This window comes from Hyla sarda, chromosome 9 (assembly GCF_029499605.1).
Source record: "Hyla sarda isolate aHylSar1 chromosome 9, aHylSar1.hap1, whole genome shotgun sequence".
NCBI classification, from domain to species: domain Eukaryota; kingdom Metazoa; phylum Chordata; class Amphibia; order Anura; family Hylidae; genus Hyla; species Hyla sarda.
The window spans coordinates 58,651,248-58,663,784 of NC_079197.1; the positions used below are offsets into that span (position 1 = coordinate 58,651,248).

General features: G+C 43.3%; 2 protein-coding genes across 4 annotated transcripts in view; one reads left to right on the forward strand and one right to left on the reverse strand.

The window, feature by feature from the left end:
• Nucleotides 1-12,073, reverse strand: part of DNAAF6 (dynein axonemal assembly factor 6) — a 90,747-nt gene extending 78,674 nt beyond the window's left edge. The window contains exons 1-3 of the mRNA XM_056540851.1: nucleotides 11,968-12,073; nucleotides 11,723-11,840; nucleotides 1,329-1,435 (exon numbers count right to left, since the gene is read on the reverse strand). Of these exons, the coding sequence (XP_056396826.1) occupies nucleotides 1,329-1,421 (93 nt within the window). The 5' untranslated portion in view covers nucleotides 1,422-1,435; nucleotides 11,723-11,840; nucleotides 11,968-12,073. The remainder of the gene's footprint in view (nucleotides 1-1,328; nucleotides 1,436-11,722; nucleotides 11,841-11,967) is intronic.
• The window catches only part of NUP62CL (nucleoporin 62 C-terminal like), a 160,887-nt gene continuing 160,325 nt past the window's right edge, over nucleotides 11,976-12,537 (forward strand). For 2 of the 3 annotated variants that reach the window (XM_056540850.1, XM_056540848.1), the window contains exon 1: nucleotides 11,976-12,116. The gene's annotated coding sequence lies outside the window, so the exon portion shown is untranslated. The other variant, XM_056540849.1, reaches the window with a different exon arrangement.

Sequence of the window (12,537 nt, forward strand, 5' to 3'; positions counted from 1 at the left end):
AGGTAGCCTGACTGCCATAGGTACTGAGATCAGATCCTCAGACCCCTTGTGAGACCATATACTGGTGTGGTTGGCCCTGGGTTCCTCCTAATGCAAGACAATGCTAGACCTCATGTGGCTGAAGTGTGTCAGCAGTTCCGGCAAGAGGAAGGCATTGATGCTATAGACTGGCCCGCCCGTTCCCCAGACCTGAATCCGATTGAGCACATCTGGGACATCATGTCTTGCTCCATCCACCAATGCCACGTTGCACCACAGCCTGTAGTGTGGCTTTCCAATTTGATTTTGAGTGTGACTCCATATCCAGACCTCCATGGGTTGATAAATTTGATTTCCATTGATAATTTTTGTGTGATTTTGTTGTCAGCACATTCATCTATGTAAAGACGCAAGTATTTCATACGATTAGTTCATTCATTCATTCATTCATTCATTCAGATCTAGGATGTGTTATCTTAGCGTTCCCTTAATTTTTTTGAGCAGTGTACTAACCAGGCAACCTGCATCTTTTAGTGGAACAGAGCCACAGTACACACATTCTGTGTCAGTAGATCACCCATTGTAATCATTAGTAAACTTTACTAAAAAGTTAGTAAAAGATAGCCAGCCTCTTTAAAGGGGTACTCCGCACCCCTAGACATCTTATCCCCTATCCGAAGGATAGGGGATAAGATGTCAGATTGCTGGGGTCTCGCTGCTGGGGGCCCCCCGGGATCTCGGCTGCTGCACCCACCTGTACGGCTTCCACCTCACACTGGCACCGCTGGAGGCTTCGGAGCCCGACCACAAAAGCCTCCAGCGATGCCAGTGTGAGGTGGAAGCCGTACAGGTGGGTGCAGCAGCCGAGGTCCCGGGGGCCCCCAGCAGCGGGACCCCGGCGATCTGACATCTTATCCCCTATCCTTTGGATAGGGGATAAGATGTCTGGGGGTGTGGAGTACCCCTTTAATCTTAATGGGAGTTATGCAACCTTTTGATTTGTCATAAACAGACCAAAGGTGGTCCAGGAAGCCATATTTAGGCTTAGTGGGAAAACCCCTTTAGGGTAGGATCACACGTAGCGCATCTGTAGCGTATTTCCCGCAGCGGATGCATCAGTGACAGTCACTAGAGCAAGATCCCTTCCGCAACAGGGTAGTTATGTGTGCCTGCTCGTAGCAGTGGATTTCCTGCAGACCTGCTACAAACAGACACACAGGGCTACCCGGCCGCAGCAGAGAGCTTGCGATAGTGACTGACATTGTCGCATCTGCATCGTATTTCATGCACTATGCGTGACCCTAGTCTTAATGTTTTGTACTACATCTTCTTTCAATCTATTCACTTACTTCCTTTTCCTCCTCCTCTTCGGCATTGCTAAGTAAGGTACACAAAGCTTCAATAGATGATGCAGAGGAAAAGCCTCCTGGACACTGCTCCATGACTAAAATTTATCCTAAATTGATAAAACAACACGGATAATGATATTATAAAACTGGTTAACCCCCTTATTTAACATCAATTTGATTGTAACATAGGTAAATAATAGGCCCTCTTTTAGAGCAGTGTTTCCCAACTAGGGTGCCCTGTTGGAGGCACCCTGGTTGGGAAATCCTGTTTTAGAGCTGTGAGTTTTTACCTCACTTTACAGTTATAGGTACACAGGTAATTGTGCAGCCATCGGTTGACTGCCTGTCTATCAAAGATAGATATACACAAGAGAAGGCAAAAACAGTATTTTACAATTTATGCTTTCTTATAGGGAAAATAAGTAATTAAAAAAATCAAGGCCCAAAAGGTGTTTTCTTGCTTTTAGGGGACATAATAATAATAATGGATCGTCCGATATCGATTTTTTGGGGCCGATACCGATACTCTGTGGAGGTTAGGGCCGATAGCCGATAATTTATACCGATATTCCGGTATAAGTTATCGACTATTTATGCCCCCCCTCCCCCCGGCGACACCACTGCAGATGATTGATTTAAAGCGGGCGCTTTAAATCATTGAACTGCAGCGGCTTTTGCGGTGCCAGAGACCGCCGCCGCCACCCGCTTCTCTCCCCCTGCCTGTCCTGGGGTCCTCCTTAATTACTAATCAACCAAAAAATGCAAAAATGCAGGAGGCAGTGATTGTGATGTCACAGCCACTTCCCTCATGATGTCACGCCACGCCACGTTGCATTTAATCAGTTATGGCGCACATGTCTGGTGGTTCAGTGATCGCCTCCCCCGCAATGGAACTGTGGGGTGTCCATTGGTTTTCAGGCCAGTTTGAGGCCTGTACTAGGCCTTGGTGCAGGCTGTAAGTCAACAATTAATACATCATGCCTTAAACAGGCTTTAGAAATAGACATTAAGCTATACATCTCCTAAAAGCAAATCTGTCATCAGTATCACCCACATTAACCTGTCATACAGGCTTGTAGTGCGGGTGATACTGATGACAGATTTCCTTTAACCTCTTAAGGACAGAGGGTGTACCCATACGCCCCCCGTTTCCAAGCCCTGCGTTTCTCCGGTCCCCGCTGCTCACCGGGCAGGGACCAGACCGGGATGCCTGCAGGCACCCCGTGGAACCCCCTATGGGGGTCCTGAGACCGGCGATCTGTGGCGATTCCGGGTCATACAGGTCTCCGGTGACCCGAAAAACACCCCCGATCCCCCTGAAGGGATAAGAGTGAGGTGGCAGGGGTGCGACCCCTCCTCTCCCTGCTATTGGTCGGTCAGAAGCCACCGAACAATAGCAGATCGGGGCGGGGGGTTAAAGTTTTGTTCCCCCGCTCTGCTCACCCACCGTATTCAGGGCAGAACGGGGAAACCGTGATGTGACCGGTGGTCACTTACTGGCGGGCGGCGATGACGTGCGGCGATGACGCGCGGCTCCCTGATGCAGACTACGGAAGACGGTGAGTTGTTGCCTAGCAACATCTGGAGGCCTGCAGTTTCGAGACCACTATACAGTAGTATACTGTAGCCCTCCAGATGTTGCAAAACTACGACTCCCAGCATGCTCAGACAGCTGTTTGGGCATTCTGGGATTTGTAGTTTTGCAATATTTGGAGGGCAACAGTATGGAGATCCCTGTGCAGTGGTCTCTAAACTGTGGCCCTCTAGCTCTTGCAAAACTACAACTCCTAGTATGCCCACAGAGCAGTTTGCTGTCTGGGCATGCTGAGATTTGTAGTTTTGCAACATCCAAAGGGCCACAGTTTGGAGATCACTGTGTGGTGATTTCTAAACTATGGCCCTCTAGATCTTGCAAAACTACAACTCCCAGCATGCACAAACAGCAAACAGCTGTCTCGGCATGCTGGGAGTTGTAGTTGCGTACCTCCAGCTGTTGCATAACTACATCTCCCAGCATGCCCTTCGACGATCAGTACATGCTGGTGGTTGTAGTTTTGCAACAGCTGGAGGCACATTGGTTGGAAAATACTGAGTTAGGTAACAGAACCTAACTGAAGGTTTTCCAACCAGTGTGCCTCCAGCTGTTGCAAAACTACAAATCCCAGCATGCACGGTCTGTCAGTGCAAGCTGGGAGTTGTAGTTTTGCAACAGCTAAAGGTTCCCCCCCCCCCCCCCGTGTGAATGTATAGGGTACATTCACACGGAGCCTGCAGCAGTTGCAAGACAACTCCCAGCATTTCTGAACAGCAATTGACTGCCCAGGCATGCTGGGAGTTTAGCAACAGCTGGAGGCACCCTGTTTGGGAATCACTGGCGTAGAATACTCCTATGTCCACCCCTATGCAATCCCTAATTTAGTCCTCAAATGCGCATGACGCTCTCTCACTTCGGAGCCCTGTCGTATTTCAAGGAAACAGTTAAAGGCCACATATGGGGTATTTCCGCACTCAGGAGTAAATGTGTTACAAATTTTGGGGGGCTTTTTCTCCTTTTACCCCTTACGAAAAGGAAAAGTTGGGGTCTACACCAGAATGTTAGTGTAAATAAATTAAAAAGTTTACACTAACATGCTGGTGTTGCCTTTATACTTTTTATTTTCAAAAGAGGTAAAAAAAAGTACTGCAATACCTTATATGTGGACGTAAAATGCTCTGCGGATGCACAACAAGGCTCAGGAGTGAGAGCTATGTACATTTGAGGCCTAAATTGGTGATTTGCACAGGGGTGGCTGATTTTATAGCGGTTCCGACATAAACGCAAAAAAATAAATACTCACATGTGACCCCATTTTGGAAACTACACCCCTCATGGAACGTAACAAGAGATATAAGGAGCATTAACACCCCACAGGTGTTTGACAAATTTTTGTTAAAGTTAGATGGGAAAATGAAAGATTTTTCATTTTCACAGGGGAAAAAAAAGCCCCCCAAAATTTGTAACCCCATTTCTTCTGAGTACGAACATACCCCATATGTGGATGTAAAGTGCTCTGCGGGCGAACTGCAGTGCTTGGAAGAGAAGGAGCGCCATTGGGCTTTTGGAGAGGCTTTTGAAGGCCACGTATGTTTACAAAGCCCCCATAGTGTAAGAACAATGGACCACGCCCCCCCCCCCATCCACATGTAACCCCATTTTGGAAACTACACCCCTCATGTAATGTAATAAGGGGTACAGTGAGCATTTACGCCCTACAGGTGTCTGACAGATTTTTGGAACAGTGGACAGTGAAAATGAAATTTTTTATTTTTTATTTGCACAGCCCACTGTCCCAAAGATCTATCAAACACCAGATGGGTGTAAATACTCACTGCACCCCTTATTAAATTCTGTGAAGGGTGTAGTTATCAAAATGGGGTCACATGTGGGAGGTCCACTGTTCTAGCACCACGGGGGGGGGGGGGGGGGGGGGCTTTGTAAACACACATGGCCCCCGACTTCTATTCCAACCAAATTTTCTCTCCAAAAGCCCAATGGCGGTCCTTCTCTTCTGAGCATTGTAGTTCACCAGCAGAGCACTTGACATCCACACATGGGGTATCCACACATGGGGTATTTCCATACAGAAATGGGATTACAAATTTTGGGGGGCATTTTCTCCTAATGCTCTTTGTAAAAATGAAAAATTTGGGAAAAAACTAGCGTTTTAGTGAAAAAAATAGTTTCTTCATTTACAAATCCGACTTTAACGAAAAGTTGTCAAACACCTGTGGGGTGTTAAGGGTCACTGTACCCCTTGTTACGTTCCCTGAGGGGTGTAATTTCCAAAATAGTATGCCATGTGTTTTTTTTGTTTTTGTTTTTTTTTTGCTGTTCTGGCACCATAGTGGCTTCCTACAAGCGGCATGCCCCCCAAAAAACATTTCAGCAAAATTTGCTTTCCAAAAGCCAAATATGACTCCTTCTCTTCAGAGCATTGAAGTGCGCCCGCATCTAAAGGGTTAATGCCAGACATCAGCCTGATCAGTGATGTCCAGCATTAGCTCTTGGTCCCGTCTTCTGATAGCAAACGGGACCCACCGGGTATGAAGCGTTTAGCTCCTGTGCATGCATCAAACCATTGGAGTAAGGCAGACACGTACATCCTGAGTCCTTAACCTCCCATGGAAAACTTTTTTTTTTAAATCAGCTGGTGCCAGAAACAGATTTGTAAATTACTTCTATTAATTAATCTATTAAAATCTTAATCCTTCCAGTACTTATTAGCTGCTGAATACTACAGAGGAAATGGTTTTCTTTTTGGAACACAGACAGAGCTCTCTGCTGACATCTCTTTCCATTTTAACTGTCCAGAGTAGGAGAAAATCCCTATAGCAAACATATGCAAACATTTTAAGAACTGTCCAGAGCAGCATATGTTTGCTATAGGGATTTTATCCAACTCTGGACAGTTCTTAAAATGGACAGAGATGTCAGCAGAGAGCACTGTGGTCATGATGTCAGCAGAGAGCTCTGTGTTCCAAAAAGAAATCCATTTCCTCTGTAGTATTCAGCAGCTATTAAGTACTGGAAGGATTAAGATTTTTTTAATAGAAGTCATTTACAAATCTGTTTAACTTTCTGGCACCAGTTGATTTAAAAAAAAAAGTTTTCCACGGGAGTACCCCTTTAAGGCATTAATGTTTATTTGTAGCACAAATATGGGAAGCCTGTTCTAGAAATAACTTCATCATACAACCATACTGGTACTTAAAGTCCTTCATGTAAATTGGTGCTTTTGAAAACCTGGAGTTTTTCACTGTCCAGAGCTCAGTGAGGCTAGGCAGAGTTTAATGGAGATATGCAATATAGACATCGCAATTAAATTTCTCTCTTTTAGGGTAAGTTAACATGTAATGTATTATGCTTCATATTTGCTGCTGCATATTTTCCTACCCATTAAAGTCTGGTATGAAGAATGGTACGGAATTATATTTAAAGCAATTTTTTTAATTACCTAATTGCCTTTTACATTTCTACAACTTTATCCCTGACCTGTTTGGTGAGCTCCTAGGACTTCATGCTGCTGTTTGTTCAGTAATACTCTCACAAACTGAGGCCTTCAAAGTGAAGCTTCTAAATCACAGCTAGCAGCGTAGTTGGTGCAGTTGTTCGGACCTACAGTCTGCAATGCAATCATGGGCAGGAGATCCATTGTCACGGCCTGAGCACTTTCCTAGGGTTCCATGGCTGCCGGTGATCTTTTATTGATAGAACCTGCCATCGGCAGATGTGATGGATCAGAGCTGTACAAGTCTCTTGAACTTACCTTGAGTTTCGGAAACTTGTGCTTCATTTATAAAGTCTTATCAAGAGACTTGATAAAGGAAGCACAAGCTTCCGAAACGCGTTGTCCGTAATAAATTCATGCTTTTATTTTACATGGTGTCCAAGGTTACATGGTGACCACGGTGTGCACCCCAAAAACCCTCTTTTTCCTATCCAGATAATCCAGGTGACCAGAGCTTCTCTGCATTTCTACTGTATGCCTGTTCCGCTGAGACGGGCTTTGGGTTGGTGGCAGCCTCCGAAATTGTCATAAGGCTATATAAGATGTTGAGCTCTAAGTTGAACCCCCCAAGGTAAGCAGTTATATTTGGTTTTTCTTTACATATCCTACGGATCTGTATGAGTCACTAACAATGAAAAAATCAGTTAGTGTTAACTAGGGCTGCATTGGTTATTCGTTGTCGACTATTCCTGTTATGGCTTTAATTGCTCACCCATTAGTTGATGAGCAGCACTTCTCATCTATGATGTGGACTCAGGAGCTGAGCGTGTCATGGCTAATCTTGGACATCACCGATCAGGGCGGTGCCCAGCAACCCCTTACACGCAGCAATCAAAGTTGATTGCGTTGTCTAAAATGTGTGAAAAACTATCCCAGCTGCTCAGCAGGGTTGATCAGGACCACCGTGGTGAAACTGCGGTGTCCCGATCGAATGAAAGGATGGCAGGTGGGCCATCTTTGAAGCTCCTCGCCGTCTAATCGGTGCTCCAAAGCTCTAGTCAGCCATGGCAGGCTGGAGCAATAGAGTGCAGATAAAACTGATCAATACTATGCTATGCCATAGTATTGTTTAGTGTATGCAATCTAAGAATTGCATGTAATAGTCCCCTAAAAATAGTTTACAAAATGTTAAAAAAAAGTTTATAAATATGATTTAACACCTTCCTTAATAAAAGTTTGAATCACGTCCCTTTTTCCATTAAAAGAAAAAAAAAATTTAACCAAAACTAAACAAACATTTGTGGTATCACCACATGTAAATTACTGAACTATAAAAATACAACATTATTTAAACTACACGGTCAATGGCGTATGTTTGATAAAAACCACAGATCACGGGGCAAAAAATTAGCCCTCACACATTCCTGTATATGGAAAAGTTATAATAGACAATTTTAAACGTGCTAATTTTCGTTAAAAAAAGTTATAATTTTTTTTTAAGTTAAACACAAAAATATTCTTTATAATTTGGGTATTGTTGTAACTGTATAGACAAAATGAAAATAATGTAGATTTATCAAAATCTGTGTAGAGGAAGAGTGGTGCAGTTGCCTATAACAACTAATCAGATCACATGTTCATTTTTAAGGCCTCTCAAAAATAAAACAAGGTTTCACAGGTTTCTTTAAATCTCCCCAATGTGTCCTTTTTACCTAAAAAGCAAACTAGAAAGATCATATTTGTGTATACCAAGCACGTCCACACCATCAGAACGCCTCAACTCTGCAGACAGAAATATAGCTTGTAAGAAGAGAGCTAGCCTCAGACCTAAGAACATAGACATGCTCTTTTAAACTGTAAGGCTAAGTTTCCACTTGGTTTTTTGTCTTGTGTTTTTATCTGTGAAAAAAACGATAGCAAAAACGCCATGGCGTTTTGTGTTTTTTCTGGCGTTTTTGCCTTTGTGTGAAAATTTTTGGCCCCTTTGGCGTTTTTTTTAAAGAATTTTGTTGGGTACAAAAAAAAAAAAAAAAAGGGATGCAGTAGGGATGGAAAAAATTGTATTTAACGAAATGTGTGTTTTTTTCCCCTTTATTCTTTTTCATTTTTTAGGTACTACTACTACAACTCCCAGACTGTTCCATGCTGGGAGAAGTAGTACCTGTACTAATAGACAGATTGCCCCAGGTGTTACTCCTGACACCAGTTGCGATCATGCTTTATATTGATGAGTTGTGGAGCGGCTCTATACAGCGCACTGCATCTCTGCTATGAACTCCAGGCCGGCCAGTGATGTGAATAGAAATTCACATCACTGATTCATATTTGCCGCTCAGAGCAGTGATTGGTCGGATGGTGCCAGGCAATCACCGCTCTGAGCAGCATACATGAATCAGTGATGTGAATTTCTATTCACATTACTGGCTTGCTGTATAGTGCAGAGATGCGGAGCGCAGAAGAGAGCCGCGATCGCAAAGGGTGTCAGAAGTGACACCCAGGTACTACTACTCCCATCATGAAACAGTCTGTTCCATGCAGGGAGTAGTACCTAAAAAATGTAAAAAATAGAGAGAAAAAAGTCAAACACACACACACTTTATTAAACACATAATTAAAATACATTACTTATAAAAAGTTTCACAAAATTAATTATAAAAAATATATCATTTTTACCATTAAATGGCCCCTTCATACATTTTAAATATTGTCGGCTACATTTTAGGTCCCTGCCTACTCACATAAATTGGTCCCTGTTTAAAAAGTAATAAAAATTTTAATTTAAAAAATATAAATTTTTTTAAATCTTTTTTTTATTTTTTTTATGGTACCCTACGAAATGTAATAAAAAAAAGGTATCTCCATCCCATTTTTGGATCGCTAAGGTCCAAAAAAGAATAAAAACCGCCAGCAAAAATGCCAAACTTAAAACCCACATGGCATTTTTCTTGCCGTTATTTCACTCCCATAGACTTCTATGGAAGAAAAACTCTACGATTTTGGTGAAAAAAACGTCATAGTCTCAACATGCTGCAATTTTTAAAAACTGGCAAAGAATAGTGAAAAAAAGGCAAAAGGATTAAAAAAAAAAAAAAAAAAACGCCAAACTGAAAAATGCCAAGTGGAAAAAGCGTTTCGCGATTTCCCATTGATTTACAGCTAACATCTGGCCACAGCGTTTTTTCACAGAAAAAATGCCATGCGGCAGATTTGGCGTTTTTATGTGGCAAGCAGAGCCGGACCAAACCCCCCCCCCCCCCCCCTGACAAGTACAGCAGCACTCCCGGTGTATGGAGCAGACTCCTGACTTGCGCCCACTCCATACCCAGTGGCCCCCAGCCGATTCCAGTAGCTGGTGCTGCTGCTAATAGCCGGCATGCGGCGATCACAGCAGCTGGCTATTAACCCTATAGCTCACCGCTGTCAAAAAATGCTCCCTGGTTGTCTATTGGGGTGGATCACCCCAGCAGTGCAATCGCAAGGGGCAATTCATTGTAGAGGTAGCTGGTGGGCTTACCTCTTCTTACCAGAGGTCCATGGCTCTGTCATTGATAGAGCCTGTCTGAAGCAGGCTTTATCAATGGGGTACAAAGCACACAGATGAATGAAGTTCAATAGAACTGCATTGATCTGAGTGATTCCTGAGTGATTACTTTTATTGAACCTTAACACCCCACAGGTGTTTAATGAAAATTCTTCAAAGTTGGATGGAAAAATAAAAAAAATAATAATAATAATTTCACTAAAATGCTGGTGTTACCCTAAATTTTTCATTTTCACAAGGGAAAATAGGAAAAAAAAGCCCCCCAAAATGTGTAGCCCCATTTCTTCTGAGTAAGAACATACCCCATATATGGATGTAAAGTGCTCTGATGGCGCACTACAATGCTCAGAAGAGAAGGAGCGCCATTGGGATTTTGAAGAGAAAATTTGTCCGGAATTGAAGCCACGTGTGTTTACACAGCCCCCATAGTGCCAGAACAATGGACCTCCCCCCCCCCCCCACATGTGACACATAATAACGAATTAATGTGTGTCTTTTAAATTTAACCCGTACAGGACCCAGGGCGTATGGATACGCCTTGTGTACCTGATATCGATCAGCAGCCACCCCGCGCAAATGCCCAGGGGGGTCATCAGACCCCCATGTCGGCGATCTGCGCAAATCGCAAGTGAATACACACTTGTGATTTGCGCCTATTCTGGGTCATACGGGTCTATGGTGACCCGGAATATAAAGGGGATCACGGTTGTCCAGGACACCCACGATCCCCCTGAAGGGATAGGAGTGAGGTAGCAGGGTTGCCACCCCTCCTATCCATGCTATTGGTCGTCAAAAGCGATGACCAATAGCAGACAGGGGCGGGGGTTGACTTTAGTTTTCCCTGTTCGGCCCACTCACAATAGGCCGAGCAGAACGGGGAAACGGAAGGAACGGATGAATCAGCGAATCACCAGCCGCAGCGCAGTCTGACTCGACCGGTGATAGGCTGAGCGGCAGTGTGACGTTTTCGGCCCCGGCCACAGGTGCCGGTGTAGTGAAGAATTTTGTGTCCTGAAGTGTTTTCTCACTGCCGCTCAGCCTATCGCCGGCCGAGTCGGACTGCGCTGCGGCTGGTGATTTGCTGATTCATCCGACCACCGGCAATCAGGAAGTGGATTGCGGCGGAGACCGGAGCCCCCGGGGGAGCGGAGGAAGGTATGTACATCTTTATTTTTTTTTACTGCCGGCACTATGGGGGACAATTTTTATGGTCTGGAGTTCTCCTTTAATGCTTAACGTGACAGTGGTTAGATGTGCAAAAAATGTCCTACAGTGAAAATTGGCTGGGTTCTTAAGGGGTTAAAGGTCATATCACCCACTTTTCCCACTTTCCCTATAAAAAAACATGTAAATATAATAAAAATAAACATATTTGATTTAAAAATAAACATATTAAAACAAAAAAGTTATAATAATAATATAAAACAAAACTTAAGTTGTATAAATCTACAGAAGAAAGATACACAAAAAGTGCACTGCGTAGAAATGGAACCCCTCAAAAGTTGCAAATTTCACATTTCGCCCCACAATTTTTTTTATTTTACTGTAGATTTGGTGGTAAATTGAGTGGTATCATTGTAAAGTACAACGGGTGGCATAAAAAAAAACAAGCCTTCATATGGGTCTGTAAGTGGAAAATTGAAAGTGTTGAGGCTATTAGTAGGCAACATGAAAAACAAAGTACAAAAATTAAAAAATCCCTGTGTCCTTAAGGGGTTAAAAAAGAAAATTGCACCAGAAGAAAGCCTTTTACTTCACGCACTAATAGTGTAAAGCACTAAATATATATATATATATATATATATATATATATATATATATATATATATGTATACATATATATGTCTTGGTAATACATTATTTACCTCAGGTAAGATGTGTTGTAACTACACAGCGATCTCGAATGAATAGCATGTTTATGCCGCAGAATCGTTACCATGGTAACTGTTAGCTTCCCGCCCAAGAGACGTCCACAGTATATGCCTTTACGTTAATAAGAGAAAGAAAATGTAAATAATAAAGATGGAACAATACGGACGTCCGTAGCTTCCCCTATAGCGATCCGGTTCAAGCTCGAATGATTGTATTCACAATTTTTTCATCAACACACATCTATGCATTACTGAAGACACCTCATCGCGTTTGAAGCGGGTCCTTCCGGAATCACGTGGTTTTCTTGACGTGTTGGACGTCGTCACGCTGTGTCTTTAGCGCCGGGAGCCGTGTAGCTTTACTCACGTAGCTGTAACGTTCACACAGGTAGGGTTTGTTTCCGTCTGTTTTTGTAATCTGCTTGTTACACATTTTCGGCACACAGAGTGTTGTCACTAACAGCTAACATTTTCCGTCAAGTACAGGCAGGACGACTCGATACCCAAAACGTCTCCCTTTACGGCAGGTACTCAATGTGTAGCTGCTGCTCAGTTTGTCACATTGTGCGATTGCGGCTTGTTACTTCCTTGTTTTTCTCAATTCGTATCTTTTTCATAGCCTCTGTGCCACTATAGAATAAGATTCTGTTTAGACCATTTTGTGGCCTATCTCAGATGTATACATGTATACTCAAATGTAGACCGGAATTTGCCATAATCAACCCACAGTGTAGATCAGTGTCCCCCAACTTGTGGCTCCGCATCTGCTGGCAATTCCTGCCATTATCTGAGCCAACAGCTGGTATAGA